An 18,651-nucleotide genomic window follows, 5' to 3' on the forward strand; every position below is an offset into this window, starting at 1 on the left:
TGTGTAATGTTGGGTTTAAACCTATTTAGTGCATACTACTCACAGTGTAAAAAAGACCACTTAAAATTTAGAATGTAAATTCAAAACTGCACTGAAGAAGCCTTCTTAACTATCAAAAGGCTTTTATTGCTGCTAGATCAGCATATCTCTCCACCTGAATATAAGACAAACACAAATACTCCTAAATTTGTATTTACTACAGTACCAAAGTTATCTAGGAATAAGACCACAGAAGCACAAAAACAGTATGTAATAGTGATTATGTTACAAGTTTTTTTTCATGGCAAAATAAAACAATCAGAAATTTGGAGTATTAACTTAAAGTCTGACAATTTGATAACTGCCTATGTTGAGGACAATGCAAGCTCACCAGTAGAGCAATTAGAATCTTTTATACTCCATTCCAACAGACTGAATTAATTTCCTTGATTTCCTCTTCAAAATAATCAACTTGTGTACAAGATTCCTAACCAGGGCATTTTCTTAAACAAGTGCTACCAGAAGCAATTGAACTTCTTGAACTAAAAAAGTTCATAAATAAAAAAAGTTCCTCCTTTAGAATTGACTATGTATCTAAATCCTTTAAACTAGCAGCTATCAAATCACTGAACCTGACCTTGGCCGTTGTCAGCAGACAAACTATGAGCTTAAATCAAAATTTTATATCACGAAGATTCTTAAAAAGGTTGTAGCACCACAGTTAATCTCATATTTGCAAAGAAATCATGTGCATGAAATCTTTCAGTACTGAGACAGCGCTGGTTGAAGTAGTAAATGACACACTATTGGCCTCTGTGTCTCCTTGCTTGTATTGCTCAACCTCGGTGTGGCTTTTGATACCAGAGACCACAGTTTTCTTTTAGACAAACTGGAAGGAAGCAGCTAAGGTCTTATCAGACTGACCACAATCAGTTTGTAAATGTTGATGGTGACATCTCTATACATACACTGCTTTTTTCCCCTTAATATGCTACCTCTGCCTACAACCATTTGTAAAAATAGTAAACATTGGCTTCACTGCTATGCTCAAAGACCTTGGTGTGAGTATTGACTCCAGTCTCTCATTTGAAGCTCAAGTAGATATTACCCATATTTTACACATTACATTGGCTCCCATTAAAATTTTGTATCAATTATAAAATATTACTAATGACCTATAATGGACTGAATGCTTGGCACCACAGTACCTGAGTGAACTTCTGGTCTGTTATGATCCGCCACACCTGCTTCAATTAAAAGTTGCAGGTTCTGTATCAGTACCTAAAATAATGAAGACTATAGCAGGGGCAGAGGGCCACGCTTCCAATAAAGCCCCCAGCTATGAAAAAGCCAATTTTTATGTCTAGGTTGAAAACCTACTTGTTTAGTCAAGTTTTCGTTAACAGTCCCTGCTTGCACTCTCACTATTTATATGGAATTGAATTCTACATCAACAGATTGTATCTGAAAATAAATGGTAATCTTTCGTCAGTCAACTGGTGTTTACTGAGAAATTTCCAAGTTCCAAGGAGGTCTGTAATCCAACAACAGATAAACCAATACCAATAGCTATATAAACAGTTTACACAATGTAAAATCAAAACACAGGACAACATTTCTTATATTGTTACATTCATAAGTCAATAACAGATGGCTCTGTGTTGGTACACTTGCGTGCCTTAAATGTACTTAAATAAGTAAATCTCTGTTCGCAATCTAAGCACTTATGTTTTTTCTCTTGTGTGAATGTTCTGGTGTCGTTGGAGGTGACTCAGTTGTACAAAACTCTTCCCACATAGTGAGCACTGATAGGGCTTCTCTCTTGTGTGAATGCGCTGGTGTATTTGGAGGTTACTCGGGTGAGTAAAACTCTTCCCACATTGTGAACAGTGATACGGCTTCTCGCCAGTGTGAATGCGTTGGTGATACTGGAGTGTAATCTGTCGATTAAAACTCTTCCCACACTGTGAGCAGTGATACGGCTTCTCTCCTGTGTGAATGCGCTGATGCGCTTTGAGACCACTTCGTTGATTAAACCTCTTTCCACACTGCGAGCAGCTGTAAGGTTTCTCTCCAGTGTGAATGCGCTGATGTGTTTGGAAATTACTCTCTCGATTAAAACTCTTCCCACACTGGGAGCAGTGATATGGCTTCTCTCCTCTGTGAATACTCTGGTGACGCTGGAGAGACCTGTTGTGATTAAAACTCTTTCCACACTGTGCACAGTGATACGGTTTCTCTCCAGTGTGAATGCGCTGGTGTTGTTGGAGATTAGTCTCTAGATTAAAACTCTTTCCACATTGTGAGCAGTGAAATGCCTTCTCTCCTGAGTGAATTCGTTGGTGTTGTTGGAAATTACTCAAGTAAGCAAAACTCTTTCCACATTGTGAGCAGTGATACGGCTTTTCTCCTGTGTGGATACGTTGGTGTGTTTTGAGATTACACTGGTGAGTAAATCGTTTCCCACACTGTAAGCAGATAAATGGTTTCTCTCCTGTATGAATTCGTTGGTGTTGTTGGAAATTACTCAATTCAGCAAAATTCTTTCCACACTGTGAGCAGTGATACGGCTTCTCTCCTGTATGGATGCGTTGGTGTGTTTTAAGAGTAGACTGGTAAATAAATCTTCTCCCACATTGTAAGCAGTTAAATGGTTTCTCTCCTGTATGAATTCGTTGGTGTTGTTGGAAATTACTAAGTCGGGCAAAACTCTTTCCACACTGTGAGCAGTGATACGGCTTTTCTCCTGTATGGATGCGTTGGTGTGTTTTGAGAGTACACTGGTGAGTAAATTGTTTCCCACACTGTAAGCAGATAAATGGTTTCTCTCCTGTATGAATTCGTTGGTGTTGTTGGAAATTACTAAGTCGAGCAAAACTCCTTCCACACTGTGAGCAGTGATACGGCTTCTCTCCTGTGTGAATGCGCTGGTGTCGTTGGAGATGACTTCTCTGATTGAAACTTTTTCCACACTGTGGACAGTGATATGGCTTCTCTCCTGTGTGAATGCGCTGGTGTAGTTGCAGATGACTTCTCTGATTAAAACTCTTTCCACATTGTGAGCAGTGATACGGCTTCTCTCCTGTGTGAATGCGTTGGTGTAGCTGGAGATGACTTCTCTGACTGAAACTCTTTCCACACTGTGAGCAGTGAAATGGCTTTTCTCCTGTGTGAATGCGCTGGTGCATTTGTAAACTACTCTGGTGAGTAAAACTCTTTCCACAATATGAGCAGCGGTGAGGTTCTGTGTGCATTTGTACTTGACTGGTCATAGTACAAAGAATACCAGCAGTCGTTTGAGGACTACTGGGGTCCGTTGTGGGCATCATGTTCTTGAGTCTCTAGAAAGAAAAAATGGAAGTCAATAACATGAAAAATACAAAGCAATATTATCCCAATGCCCCATAAAGAACTGTGTAATTTTTCTATATATTATTATTGTTATGGATGCATCAATACCACGGGTTAAGGAATTTTTTAAAGTGCTATTTCCATTGCTCAACAATATCAACATGGTCAAAGCTCTCCCATACTAACAGAACTTGTGCAATTTCTTGTCTCCCGCCTCCTGAGGTGCCAGACAGTTTGCCAGGTTTTCGGGGCCACCCAAAAGTCTTTTTTCCCCAAGGCCTAACCAAACCTGAGTTTTCAGAATCAGAATAAGCTTTATTGGCCAGGTATGCCTGAGTATTGTTTCCCAAAATAATGATGTAGCATAAGTTGAAAATTGTCCCCTGCAGTAGCAATGTGGATCTGCATGTTCTCCCAGTGATTTACTGAGGCTGGTGACCAAGATCTCAGAAAAAAAACAGCTGAGTTCAGTTAATACAGGGTGTCCCAAAAGTCTCCATACATAGGAGAAATTAACATTTTTTTTTCGCAAAATGTCTTCCAAAATTTTTCATACTTAGTTTGTATTATACAGTCCCCTTCAAAAGTATTGGAACTGTAAGACCAATTCTTTTGTTTTTGGTATGTACTGAAGATATTTGGGTTTGAGCTCAAAAGATGAATATGAGATGATAATATCAGGAAACCTGAAATTCTGATCTTACATCTAGATGTGATAAACAAATTAGAACACGGCATCTTTGGTGGAAGACCACTCAATTTTGAGATGAGCAAAAGTATTGGAACTGATAGTCTTAAAGTAAATGACACTTAATATTTGGTTGCATATCCCTTGCTTGCAATAACTCCATCAATCCGGTGACCCACTGACATCACCAAACTGTTGCATTCTTCTTTTGTGATGATTTTCCAGGCTTGTAGCACAGCTTCTTTCAGTTGTTGTTTGTTTTGAGGAGTTTCAGTCTCCTCTTCAGGAGGTGAAATGAATGCTTAATTGGGTTAAGGTCTGGTGATTGACCTGGCCAGTCTAAAGCCTTCCACTTTTCCCCTGATGAAGTGCTTTGTTGTGTTGGCAGATTGTTTTGGGTCGTTGTCTTGCTGAATGATGAAATTCCTCCCAATTAGATTGGATGCATTTCTCTGTAAATTGGCAGACAGGAAGTTTCTGTGGACTTCTGAATTCATTCTGCTGCTACCCTCATGAGCTCCATCATCAGTAAAGATTAGTGAGTCTGTTCCAGAAGCAGCCATGCAAGCCCAAGCCATGACACTACCTCCACCATGCATGACTGATGAGCTCGTATGTTTTGGATCATGAGCAGATCCTTTCTTTTCCACACTTTGGCCTTTCCATCACTTTGGTAGAGGTTATTCTTGGTTCCAGAACTTTTGTGGCTCATCTCTCTAATTCTTTGTCTGGCCTTCTGGCCTTCCGATTCTTACTGCTGATGAGAGGTTTGCATCTTGTGCTATGGCCTCTGTATTTCTGCTCTGAAATTCTTTTTTGAACGGTGGATTGTGATACCTTCACTCTGCCATGTGGAGGTTGTTGGTGATGTCATTAACTGTAGTTTTTGGGTTTTTCTTCACAGCTCTCATGTTTGTTATCAACTGCTGTTGTTTTCCTTGGCTGACCTGTTCCATGTCTGGGTGTTAGTACACCAGTGGTTTCTTTCTTTGTCAGGACATTCCAAATTGTTGTATTGGCTATGCCTAATGCTTGTGCAATGGCTCTGATAGATTTTTCCTCTTTTTCATCTTCAAAATGACTTGCTTTTCTCCCATAGACAACTCTCTGGTCTTCATGTTGGTTTATCCTTTTTAACAACAAATGCAGTCTTCACAGGCAGAACCCAGGGCTCAAACCAAGAGTAGATATTAAGAGCTATTTATTCTTTAAACAATCAATTTAACAGGGCAGCAAGAAACACCTGTCAATCACATGTTCCAATATTTTTGATCACTTGAAAAAAATTGGTGGGTTCAAACAAAAGGTGCCATGTCCTAAGTTGTTTAACACATCTAGATGTAAATATCAGAAAATCAGAAATTCTGATCTTTTGTCTCATATTCATCTTTTGATCTCAAACCCAAATGTCTTCAATGTATAGCGAAAACAACAGAATTGGCCTTGCTGTTCCAATACTTTCGGAGAGGACTGTATAATCCCTAAACGCAGCCAGCTCTAGACTTTAATTGTTCACTCAGAGTTGTACATGTCCATAATTAAATAAAAAAGACAAGACTAAAATGTAGTTTAAAAAATAAAAACTTTACCAAAATCTCTCTTTATTTTTGTTGACAAAAAAGACGCCACAAAATATTATAGACTGTTTTTTTTTTTCTAAATTACAATCCAAATATCCTGTTCATTGGATGGCATGAGTGGCAGTTTCCTTTCCTGTTCTGCATGTGGCATATCTGGACTATCTGGGAGAAAGAGAAGATCTGATATTTGGGCCCATTTTCTCTATCATGAGGCTGAGAAAAAAAAAAAAACCAAATGCCTTGTTATATTGGAAGGGAAGCAATGTGGCCACACAGTATCTGTAAAGAATATAACAAACCTCAAGCGGCATATGAAAATTAACCCCAAAGGAATTGAGGTGGGTTAACATCTTGGTAGTAAAGTTAGTTAGTTTTTTTAAACTATATTAAGACAACTAGTAAGGCAATGGCATTGCATATATGGATGTTTTATAGCTAAACCGAACTCATTAAGGTAATAGGCTAGCAAATTGTTGTGGGGTCATGAAACATTCATGAAAGATAAGTTTGTCATGTACTTTAGACAACCAAAAAAATTGGTTTCAAAACGTTTTATTGTCTGTACCGCTCTCATTATTTTATAATCACTTTAAAGAGAGTATCGGGCCCCAGTTGTTGAATTGTGTTGGTTCAAAATAAATGTGCAAGTCAGAACATGTTCCATGTCTAGATGTATTCCTTAAATGGACACCATCAGACCAGACACTTTCTGTAAAGATGCATTCTTAATCATTCAACCTGTGTTTTTCATCAGATAATGATTAGATAAATCTTATATGAAATAAAGACTAAAATGAACCAATAAACCATTGAAAATAAACCACTGAAAATGGTTTATTGAAAATAAAATGAACCAATAAAAAATTATTGGTTTTGGCTAGACTAGACTGACTGAAACGAATCAATAATAATCATTTGGCTAAAAATATCTACACTACACTATCTGACTAAAACTAGACTAAAGTGTTTACGGTTTTCTTTGACTAATACAAGACAAAAAAGCCCAGACTTTTAGTCAACTAAAACTTGACTAAGAAAACAGGATAAGGTTGATAAATATGATAAAAACTATCAAGGACATTTCACACAGGACTAAGACTAAGACTAAATTAAAAAATAGCTGACAAAATTAACACTAATGAAGACCCAGAGTGGATAATAACATTTAACTGATGAGGAACATGTTTGCTGAGGTAACTTGGCTACTCATCAGCAATGGCTAGCAAATTATAAAACTAGCATTACCAGCTATCAGATTTATAGACATACTTATTTATTTAACAGATACAAGTCATCTATCTGCACTAGACTCTACTACATATGAAGCAGAGATCCATTTAGGATTCAGTCAGTGTTATAGTTGAGACAAGCAGCTCAGGTAACCAGTTTCACTTTAACTTACCTCTTGGTGCATACAGTTAGAAAGTAGTTAACCACTCCAAATACAGCCACAGTAACAAGCTTTTTTAAACACCTTCAGATTTAACTGTAGCTGTAAACCTCAGGCAGGAAATGCTGTGCAAGACACAGAAATGCAAACATGTTTTCATGTAGAGATGACTAGCTCGTCTTCTGCTGCTTCTTCTTCGACTTGAGGTGGTTTCACAGCTGAAAGGTGTTTCACCACCACCTACTGGACTGGAGATGTGGAGCTCTCAAATCTCTACTCATATTTTCCCATATTCTGTTCAATCAGTGGCTGAGCCAGGAATTAATTTCAGAGGTGGATGAGGACATACACCAATCAAATCACTGTGTGATCTGTAAATTAAAGTGAGTGGTGGCATGAATTTGTCACTGAACTATCAACCTTGCCATATAAATAACTTTGCCACTAAATGCTGCTCTTTATGGCAGTTCCGCAATAAAAAGCATTAAAATAACATGAAAGAAATCAAAGAGATGAAAACTTATCTTATTTGAAAAAAAAAAGTGGATATGTAAAGAATAAGAGCTAAATGTACAAATCACCGCTCTCACACGTTACACTTCATACCCAATAATGCAGCTCCATAATAACTGCATACAGGCTACCTTAAATCATAACAGCATTTTTATGAGTTTATTTATTTATTTGTGTAGACTGGTTAATTAGTCTGTTTCTATGTATTGATGTTTATTGCTCCAATTAACTATTTCCAGTCTATAGTTTGTTTAACCACCTCTCCGTACGAAATAGGAACTCATTACGTCAAGATGTCCACGATATTAGACTTTTAGCCAAAAAGACTGAGTGGTGTAATAAAATCGAAAGCTGCTTCAAGAAAGTATTAGTTTAGGGGTGTGCATACTTATGCAACTAGGTTGTTCTAAGTTTTTTATTTTTCCTTTTTCCCTAAAAATATGGGGATATATGGGGAGCTGTACTGTACTGTAATGGCTTGGGACTATGATTGCTGTGGTGTCTTTGGGGCTGTGGTTGCTGCAAGCACCTTCGTACTCAGGACTCCATCAGTGGACAGTGGATAGATTTAACAAACCAGACTTCATGTGAAAACTGTGATGAATTTACTGGTTGCACAATTGCTCTATTTATCCACACAGATATATTTTTTATTACAAATGATTTATAATTGCACTATCCGTTGCACCCAGATGAGGATGGGTTCCCTTTTGAGCCTGGTTCCTCTCAAGGTTTCTTCCTCACATCGTCTCCGGGAGTTTTTCCTCACCATCGCCGCCTCTGGCTCGCTCATTAGGGATAAATTCACATATTTACAATTTTTTTGGTTTAATTTGAGTCTTTTTATTTCTGTAAAGATTCCTGTGTGACAATGTCCATTGTTAAAAGTGCTGTGCAAATAAAATTGAATTGAAATGAATTAAAAAAGTTTCTGATTGTTTTCAATTTACTTTTAATTTCACATTGAGGGTGGGAAAATTTCTGACATGATTTATCTCAGTGTCATTCTTTAACTTCACAAAAACCTGCCATTTTAACAGGGGATGTGTAGATTTTTTATATCCACGGTATAAATATATATATATATATATATATATATATATATATATATATATATATATATATATATATATATTGTTAGAAGACCATGCCAACCAAACAATACAGCGAGAACGTGTTTTTAGACACCACAAAGATTTCCTTGCCATGATGTCCGGCTAATGAGCTGAATTAAATTTCCCAGGGCCATTCTCTTGGCACTATGTGCTGAGTTGGTCCCAGGATCAGAGAGACCAACATGCACTACTTATGTAACCAATTATAGGTCTTAACAACCCTTGGATGAGTCAGGGAAATCCCAGCCATCCTTAAACTCCATCATGCCAGCTATATTGGTTGGCATAATTAAACTGACAAGTCGGTACATCAGAATTCTTGTATGGGACACTCCATATTTAAACATTATGATAATTTCCATTGACCATTTATGGATATTAGTTGACAGTAACCAGGGCAGAAGAAGAGTTTTTTCACATGTGCATATTTTCAAGAAGACTGTGATTTACAAAGCTGAAACAGCATGTAGGTGTGTGTAACCAAGGCTTTATAAATCTGATTTTTATTTTTTTCACTCTGGAATCCACAAAAAGATTTATACATGAGGTCCCAGAACATCATCATTATCCTTAAGCTCAGAGTGTAGCTAGCTGGCTAGCTTTCAACCAGAAATGGGAAAATGCATGATACTAATTGGTTAAATCCAGGTAGCCAATAAAATGAGACTAAAAAACACATTTAAACAAACGTGTTTTTTCCAGGATTTCCTTCCAAGATTAACCATCATTATAACCATCATCCAATCATACCCACTAGCCATCACCAATTCAAGATAATATAGTAGTTTCTATAAATTTATAAACAGTATTTGTGATAAATTTGGAATAGGCCAAAAGTGACAATGATTTGGCATGCTATAATTTTCCTTGATGGTATTGTCCCAGACTGTTTGCTTTCATTGACTGTAAAGGATTTGCAACCAAGTATTAAAAATGACAATTTTAATTGATGATTATATTACTTTGTCCAATTACTTTTGGTCCCTTAATCAAGGGGGACAACATGTTTACTGTGTGCTTTAACTCCTACACTGTTCACCTGATTTGGATGTAAATACCCTAAAATTAAAGCTGAACCTCTGCTGTCAAGCTTATATTCATTATTTAATTTCAACTTCAATGTACTGTGATAGACAGCTAAAATAACAATAACTTTATCAGTGTCCAAATATTTATGGTTCTGACTGTATTTTAACACAACAAGGGCAGGAAAAAAATAATTCCTGTATTGCTGCATTTATATGTCAAACACTGATGGCTCTATGTTAGCACATCTATGTGTTTTAAAATTATTTTACATTTCTGTTGACAATGTAAGCAATTTTACATAGTGAATACTGGTGATGTTGGACATGATTCAGTCGGACAAGGCTCTTCCCATGCTGTCCCATGTGCATGCTCTGGTGTCCTTTGGAGAGTACTTGCATGAGTAAACTTCTTCCCAAACTGTAAACAATAATCTGTTGAGAGCCATCCTGTAATTGAAACTCTTCCTACACTGTGAACACTGATACGTTTCTCTCCTGTGTGAATGCACTGGTGCTCTTGGAGGTTGTCTCTAGATTAAAACTCTTCCCACTTTATGAGCAACGGTTTCTATCATGTGTGACTTCCTTGGTGGCGCTGGAAAGTACTCATATGGGCAAAACTCTTTCCACAATGTGAGCAGTGATAAGGCTTCTCTCCTGTATGGATCCTTTGGTGTGTTTTAAGAGTGCCTCGCTGAGTAAAACCTCGTCCACACTGTAAGCAGATAAATGGTTTTTCTCCTGTGTGAATTCGTTGGTGTTGTTCGAAATTACTGCGTCGAGTGAAATTCTTTCCACAGGGTGAGCAGTGATACAGCTTCTCTCTTGTGTGAATGCGCTGGTGATCTTGGAGATTACGCTCTAGATTAAAACTCTTTCCACACTGTGAGCAATTATAGGGTTTCTGTCCTGTGTGAATTCCTTGGTGCCGCTGGAAATTATTCATGTGAGCAAAACTCTTTCCACAATGTGAACAGTGATAGGGCTTCTCTCCCGTATGGATGCGTTGGTGTGTTTTGAGAGTACCACAGTGAGTAAATCTTCTCCCACACTGTAAGCAGATAAATGGTTTCTCTCCTGTGTGAATTTGTTGGTGTTGTTTGAAACTACTGAGTCGAGTGAAATGCTTTCCACACTGTGAGCAGTGATACGGCCTCTCTCCTGTGTGGATGCGTTGGTGTGTTTTGAGATTACTCAGGTGAGTAAATCTGCTCCCACACTGTAAGCAGATAAACGGTTTCTCTCCTGTGTGAATATGTTGGTGTTTTTTGAAACTACTGAACCGAGTGAAACTCTTTCCACATTGTGAGCAGTGATACGGCTTCTCTCCGGTGTGAATGCGCTGGTGTCTCCGCAGAGTACTTGACTGAGTAAAGCTGTTTCCACACTGTAAGCAAATAAATGGTTTCTCTCCGGTGTGAATTCGTTGGTGTTCTTTAAAATAACAGAGTTGAGTAAAACTCTTTCCACACTGCAAGCAATTATACGGCTTTTCTCCTGTGTGGATTTGTTGGTGTCGTTTGAAATTACTGAGTCGATTAAAACGCTTTCCACACTGCGAGCAGTCGTAGGGCTTCTCTCCTGTGTGTCTGCGCTGGTGTTTCTGAAGACTACTCAGGTACGTAAAACTCTTCCCACAATCTGAACAGTGGTGAAGCTCTGTCTTTATTTGTACATGAGGGGAGGTAGGAGAAGCTGTACCAGAAGACTTTTGGTGACCTCTGAAGTGTCTTGTGGACAGCATGTTCTTATCGATCTCTAGAGAGGGGGGAAAAAAAAGGGACTCAATAATATTAAAAGTACAAAACCATATTGTCCCAATAACCCAAAAGGAACTGTTTAATAAACTGTTTGTCTATTTATTATTATTATTATTATTATTATTATTATTATTGATAACAACAATAATCATCAACATCCTCCTCATCATCATCACCACCATAATCATCCATCAAAACTTTTTTTTTTTTCAGCCCATGCATGTTTTTGGTACTCAAATCAGTAATCTACTTTTCTGTTTCTAGTTGAGAGCTCATGTAACATGTTTTGATATGCAAATGAATCCATTACATAATCTGGCAACTTTTTGAGGATGCATAATCTCCATTCCCAAATATTACCTCAGCAACTACTATCTTGTAAGCAGATTTAACTGTGATATTGATATATTTTGTACATTTTGTAAATTACATGCAGAAACATTCTTTCATTTATTTTGGAGTTGTTTTAGTCAGATTTCTGCTCATTTATTAAAGATCACATCATGCCCAGCTTTCAACTTTGTTTCAAAAATATTTTATTTGTTTTTTTTTTCCCACTTATGTCTTATCATAAGGAATATTATTTAATTAATCTGCTACTTCTATTAGCTAAATTTAGTATACATAAATGTAAATGGGGGAAATAAACCTTTGTTCCTAATTTTGAAGACAGAAGTTCAGCAATACATAAAAACAATATCAAATCTGAAAAATAAGAAAGCTGTAAAATGTGTTAATGTATGTAAAAAATGTGATGTTTTTATTTAATATAATCTTTTTTATGTTTATTTCTACCTTTTGTATTTAATCTCTCTCTCTTAGTGTACCTCCTAGCTGTATGTATAAAACTTTAAAAACCAATTAAAAAAAAAAAGATCTACATTGCCATGAAAAGAGATGACAGCACTGGCTGGTGTTTTGTCTGACACTTTGTTTTCAGTATGCCAATGACAAACACAGCACAGTGATGCCTCAGGTACAGTGATAACGCAATTAGGATGTTATCTGAAGTAAACCAAAATAGTTACATTTATATACTTACTGATTTATTTAAAAGGTAAACTCCAGCTACTGTTACATCTGAAGCAGAGATCCATTTAGGATCCAATCAGTAACTCAGGTATCCAGTTTCACTGTAACTTACCTCAGGATTTAAAGCTCAGTGCATTTATCCTCTTCAAATGCTGTTACTAGATCAGATTTACTACTGTACTGTAAACATGCATGCAGGAGTGGATGCATGCAGAGATGATTAGCTGCAGCTCTTCTACGATTTAAGATGATTTCACAGCTGAAAGATGATTTACTGCCACCTGCTGGAATGAAAAGCAAATTTGATCTCCTCAAATTTCCCTATGTTCTGTTTAATAAGTCTAAAAGTGTGCTAAAAATTCAAAAGTTGTGATTCACCTGGAATAATAAGCTCCAAATCAACTTCTGAAACGGATTGCACATCCCTGATATTTATAACACCACCTCATGCTGAGCTTTGTTATCATATATAATGTTGAGTTTAAACCACTTTGGCATTCACAGACTAGTAATTATACTTTATTGTGTTCTGTCTTAATAATATCGGGAGCTCTAAGGAGGTTAGATGCAGATTAAAGCAGAAGAAGAGGTTAAAATAAGGAATGCAACAGGTGGCATCTGTGCAGTGTTTATTTAAAAGGTTTTTATAAGTACTACTATTGGCCTGGTTTACATACTTACCTTTATTCCTAATCCGTATGTAGCCTTTCTCTACTAGAAAACACCAGTTTTTATCTGACCCTACCTTCTCCTGGATCTTCCTTTACCCTCACTTTCCCAGTTCTGCTGTAATTGGTACATATATTGTATAGATGTGAACTAAAACCAGATCAGACTTCAAACTGAGCATTTACAGTGAGAGAAAGAATTTCTCAAATATAGTGAAGGCTGTAAACTAGTGGCATTTCTCGAAACAGGATTCCTTAAGGTTTTATTTTTTTAGTCTCACAATGGGCCTCAGGTGTTCAAGCTGGATAAGAATCGATTTAATCGTAAATCCTTTGTGCGAGCGTTTAGACATGTTAACTAAAAAACACTAACATTTACATGTCAAAAATGAGCAACTAGCTATGTTTACATGTAAATATTTCCACTAATTAGAATGAATTCATTTCGATTGCTGATTCTGAATGAAGTATTTATGTTCATGAACAGTGTGCCTGGTGTGAAGACTTAATTTCATTAGTTAAAAACTTTTGTTTTGTTTTTTACCTTATAATTCTTGAACACATTTAACAGTACCAACTTCTTTTACTTTCACTTAAGTATAATTTCTTCCACTGGCTACTAAACAAAATGACCATTTTTGCTTTGTCTTAACCTAGTCAGTGGTCCAATTCATCCCCATGGTTTTTACTGGGGATGAGGTTAAACCTCAATAGATATTAACTTGTCTAATGTTAGCCAAGCCAAACATGCATTGCTAGATTTTATTTTACATTTATTGGGGGCTGGGGGGTCAGGGGTAAGACATGATGATCTCTTTGCATAATTTTGAGTGATAAGGCATAGCAGTGTACTTCAATGTTACGTACGGAGACCAAGTGGAAAATGTGTAATCGGTGTCAGGTCTGCTTGTACATAGTCTTATCACTTCCTCCTAAAGCAAAGACTGTTTGCTAGAACGTCTTAGGGGCCACCCAGAAGATTTCCCTGACGACTTGTGAGTCTTTGAGAAATATGTTAAAATATATTATACCACAGTGCTGTTAGGTCAGACTGATCAGAAGGTGTTGATTACTTTTCTATAACAGCAGCTCTGACAGTAGTGCAGATTTATATTAATGCACTCGTTCTAATACGTTATCAGTTCTAAAGGAACAGCTCATTCACAAGGACCTATATCGCAGACAATCTACATAATCTAAGTCTAAAAAGAAACATAAAAAGTGGTGTTATTTCTGTAAGGAGATGTTTATTTAACATTTATGGAAGAAGTCTCCAGTGTCAGCACTTTGTAAAGTCAAGCTGAGTGTTTTCTGCCTTATTAAATTCAAAAAAAAAAAAAAAAGGAGAGTTGTGAGGGAACAACTGTTTACAGCTGCTATAACAAAAGTGATAGGAATTTCAGCTTTCATTTCCTGATATTTACATGTAGAGGTCTTAAACAACTTAGAACGTGGCAACTTTTGTTTGAACCCACCCATTTTGATCAAAAATATTGGAACATGTGACTGACAGGTGTTTCTTGTTGCCACTGTAAATAAATTACTTTATTAAAGAACTTATCTTGCTTTGTGAACAGATGATTCTAACACACTCTGCATTTATGTCTATTAGCATTTGTCTGGGTAACATCAGCTCTTAGACTAAGCTGCAGATAGCTTTGACAAAAAGTTCAAGGGCATTCTACCATTTAAAAACCACTATTTTAGCTCCATAGTGGCACAACAGAGAAGTGTTTGCCCTATCATCTGAAGATAGGTGTCCAAGAGAGCAAAACTGGCTGTGCTTCATTCTCTCTCTCCCCTACGAATCAAAGTGACACTAGCCAGTCATGGGCATCTGTGAGTTCAGGCATGTGGAACAGATGGATCATTTTCTTCTGACTGTGTTATGCCGCCCCTGATGCAGCATGAGGAGCAGTTCAAAATGATGTGGCTGGCTGGCAGATGACTTGGCAAGAGCCTCCACCTTCCTGGGTTGGTAGCTGTGGTATGATAGGGCAGTTTTTTCCCCCATTATGTTTACTTGTGAAAGTTTTTCTTCTGGTACAGTCACACAACAGCCGACCTCCTAAATTCAATTTCACCATTGTCTGTCTCTCCATCTGAAACCATCTCGTGTCACTCACTTGTTTCTGTAAAGTTGTAGCTATGTGTGTTGTTTCAGAAACATTATGACAGGATGGATTGTAGGCATTTGAGTTCTTGTGAACTGTAAGAAAACCCTAGTGAGCAGGTTGCAAACATATCGAAAACTATATTTTAAAACTAATACATAACCACCTCGCAAAATACACTGTTTATGCACCAAATTAAATTAATTAGCTTAATTCTGACTGAATTCTTAAGGCTCAGCATTATACACAACAATATTTACAAGTAATTTTTCTCCATGGAAAAAAACATCAAAAAAAAGCAAATAAACAAAAAACAGAGGATATGACCTCAGTGTCCTCAGTAGTAACTATGAGCATGCTCTCCTTCCACTCCTCAGTACTGGACTGGTACGGCTTCTCTTTTGTGTGAATTTGTTGATGTTTTTATAATTTACTAATGTGAGCAAAAATTGTTCCACACTGTGCGCAGTGATACGGCTTCTCTTCTGTATGGGTGCGTTGGTGTGTTTTGAGATGACCCTCAAGGGTAAATCTTCTCCCACACTGTAAGCAGATAAATGGTTTCTCATGTGTGAATTCGTTGGTGTAGTTTGAAATTACCGAGTTGATTAAAACTCTTCCCACAATCTGAGCAGTTATATGGCTTCTCTTCTGAGTGAATGCGCTGGTGTGTTCGGAGATGACTTATTTGATTGAAACGCTTTCCACAATCTGAGCAGTGATACGGCTTCTCTCCTGTGTGAATGCGCTGGTGTCTTTGGAGAGCATTCGATAGAGCAAAGCTCTTTCCACAGTGTGAACAGTGATATGGTTTCTGTCCAGTGTGAATGCGCTGATGGTATTGGAGAGTACTTGGTTGAGCAAAGCTCTTTCCACACTGTGAACAGTGATACGGCTTCTCGCCTGCGTGAAGGCGCTGGTGTCTTCGCAGAGTACTTGATAGAGCAAAGCTTTTTCCACACTGTAAACAGTGATATGGTTTCTGTCTGGTGTGAATGCGCTGATGGTATTGAAGAGTACTTGGTTGAGCAAAGCTCTTTCCACACTGTGAACAGTGATATGGCTTTTGTCCTGTGTGAATGCGCTGATGATATTGGAGAGTACCTGGCTGAGCAAAGCTCTTTCCACACTGCGAACAGTGATACGGCTTCTCTCCGGTGTGAATGCGCTGGTGTATTTGAAAACTACTCTCTCGATTAAAATGCTTCCCACACACTGAGCAATAATAGAGTCTGTTTCCTGAGTGAATACTCTGGTGTTCCTGGAGAGTTGTCTTGTGTTTAAAACTCTTCCCACATTGTGAGCAGTGATAGGGCTTCTCTCCCGTGTGAAGTCGTTGATGTGTTTTGAAATTACACCACTGAGTAAAACTTCTGCCACACTGTAAGCAGATAAATGGTTTCTCTCCCGTGTGAATTCGCTCGTGTTCACGTAAAACACTCATCCGATTAAAACTTTTCCCACAGTGTGAACAGCGATACGGCTTCTCTCCTGTGTGAATGTGCTGGTGTCTTTGGAGATTACTCTTGCAGTTAAAACTTTTACCACACTGTGAGCAGTGAAACGGCTTCTCTCCTGTGTGAGTCCGCTGGTGGATTTGGAGTTTACTTTGGGAAGTAAAACTCTTTCCACAGTCTGAGCAAGTGTGAAGAGCTTTCTTTGCCCTTGTTCGTGAAGAACTGGTGATAGCATCAGGTGTACTAGAAGTCTTTTGACGGCGACTGGAAGCTCTTGTGGTCATCATGTTTTTGTGCATCTCTGGGGAGAAAAAAAATAGAACTCAATAACATAAAAAAAATATAGAACAGTATTGTCCCAATGTCCCAAATGTAAGTCCATTTTCTGACAGTTTTTTTGGAATTTGCCAACAATAAAATGAGTAACCTACTTTTTTTTTATCTGATAGAGAGACTGAGCACCAGGCTTGAGCGATATACAGTGCCCTCCATAATGTCTGGGACAAGGGCATATCTTTTTATACATTTTAATTTTACCAAGTTTTACTTAGTTTTGTAGTTGTAACACCCTTCAGGAGGCAGGGTTGGATTTGTCAATGACGACTGTTTGCAGAAGACTTCATGAACAGAAAGGCTTCACTGCAAGACGCAAACTACTAGTTAGCCACAAAATCAGGATGGCCAGGATAGTTTGCTAAAAAGTACTTAAAAAGCCTGCAGAAGTCTGGAAAAAAGGTCTTGTGAACATACACCAATCAGCCATAACATTACAACCACCTGCCTAATATTATGTAGGTCCCCCTTGTGCTGCAAAAACAGCTCTGACCCGTCGAGGCATGGACTCCACTGATCTCTGAAGGTGATAATGCTGAGCCTGCTGGGTCTGACCACCCCCTCTGCAACTGGATTCTGGACTTTTTGAATGGGATGCCCCAGTCCGCCAGAACTCCAGTGTGGTGGTGCTGGAGGTGAACACCGGCACTTCGCAGGGCTGGTGCACAGTCTATTGCCATTTACCCTGCTGACTCATGACTGTGCTGCAAAGTACAGGTCAAATCATATCATTAAGTTTCCTGATGACACTACAGTTGTGGGCCTCATCAGCAACAAGGACGAGTCAGTGTACAGAGAGGAGATGAAATAACTTGCAGAATGATGTAGAGACAATAATCTGTCTCTTAATGTTGATAAGACGAAAGAGATGACTGTCGACTTCAGAAGGACCTGAGTAGACCACTCACCACTGCACATCAACAGAACAACTGTGGAGAGAGTCAAAAGCTCCAAGTTTCTTGGTATGCACATGACAGAGGACCTCTCTTGGACTCTCAACACCACCTGCCTAGCCAAGAAGGACCGGCAGCACCTCCACTTCCTACGGAGGCTGAAGAGAGCCAAACTCCCCCCTCCCATCCTCACAACCTTCTACAGAGGGACAATAGAGAGTGTTCTGACCAGCTGTCTCACTGTGTGGGGTATGGGAACTCCACAGCCTCCAGCCACAAGACACTACAGCAAAATTTAAGAGCAGCTGAAAAGATCATTGAGGTCTCTCTACCCACCATCAACACCTCATACAACAACCGTTGCATCTGCAAAGCCACCAGTGTTGTGGACAACCACTCTCACCCCTCTCATGGCCTCTTCGCCCTCCTGCCATCTTGCAGAAGGTACAGAAGCAACTGCGCCACCACCAGGAGACTCTGCAACAGTTTCTTCCCCGAGGCAGTCAGATTACTCAACACTCTGCTGCCTCCCAACACTCACCTGGGCTAGTCAAACACCTAACCCAGGATGACTCAATACCACTGCACGCTTGCACTTTACAAAGCCACATCAGACACTTTTTATATCAATTATAAGATTCAGAAGTCCAGATTGGAATTCGCAAAGAAATACATAAATGAGCCACAAAAATTCTGGAACCAAGTTTAACCTCTTCCAAAGTGATGGAAAGGCCAGAGTGTGGAGAAAGA

The 18,651-nt window shown here is 38.4% G+C and overlaps 2 protein-coding genes across 4 annotated transcripts; both read right to left on the bottom strand.

The window, feature by feature from the left end:
• Positions 1 to 250: 250 nt before the first annotated feature.
• Positions 251 to 7,206, bottom strand: LOC113524113 (zinc finger protein 420-like). Its single transcript, XM_034304116.2, has 2 exons — positions 7,001 to 7,206; positions 251 to 3,320 (listed from the first exon to the last, which is right to left on the bottom strand). The coding sequence occupies exons 1-2, from the start codon at positions 7,010 to 7,012 to the stop codon at positions 1,704 to 1,706; spliced, it is 1,629 nt and encodes a 542-aa protein (XP_034160007.1). The 5' UTR covers positions 7,013 to 7,206; the 3' UTR covers positions 251 to 1,703.
• Positions 7,207 to 8,644: 1,438 nt separating this feature from the next.
• Positions 8,645 to 16,974, bottom strand: LOC113524112 (zinc finger protein 850-like). Of its 3 annotated transcripts, XM_053233767.1 has the most exons (3): positions 15,819 to 16,974; positions 14,747 to 14,750; positions 8,645 to 11,173 (listed from the first exon to the last, which is right to left on the bottom strand). In XM_053233767.1, the coding sequence occupies exons 1-3, from the start codon at positions 16,972 to 16,974 to the stop codon at positions 10,216 to 10,218; spliced, it is 2,118 nt and encodes a 705-aa protein (XP_053089742.1). In that variant the 3' UTR covers positions 8,645 to 10,215. The 3 variants fall into 3 exon arrangements, with proteins under 3 accessions (XP_053089742.1, XP_053089741.1, XP_053089740.1); XM_053233766.1 differs by lacking the exon at positions 14,747 to 14,750 and having other exon boundaries at positions 8,645 to 11,285; positions 15,843 to 16,974; XM_053233765.1 differs by lacking the exon at positions 15,819 to 16,974 and having other exon boundaries at positions 8,645 to 11,402; positions 12,549 to 15,633.
• Between the last annotated feature and the right edge of the window lie 1,677 nt (positions 16,975 to 18,651).

Source organism: Pangasianodon hypophthalmus, chromosome 4 (genome assembly GCF_027358585.1).
Source record: "Pangasianodon hypophthalmus isolate fPanHyp1 chromosome 4, fPanHyp1.pri, whole genome shotgun sequence".
In the NCBI taxonomy this organism is placed as follows: domain Eukaryota; kingdom Metazoa; phylum Chordata; class Actinopteri; order Siluriformes; family Pangasiidae; genus Pangasianodon; species Pangasianodon hypophthalmus.

What these genes read in the sequence shown, in the direction of transcription:
- LOC113524112 (XM_053233766.1), bottom strand. Translation starts at nt 16,974, where the DNA reads ATGCACAAAAACATGATGACCACAAGAGCTTCCAGTCGCCGTCAAAAG. An exon ending in GCCATATAACTGCTCAGATT is followed by an intron (nt 11,286 to 15,842) that starts GTGGGAAGAGTT and finishes ACCACTGTTCAG; the next exon opens with ATTGTGGGAAGAGTTTTACG.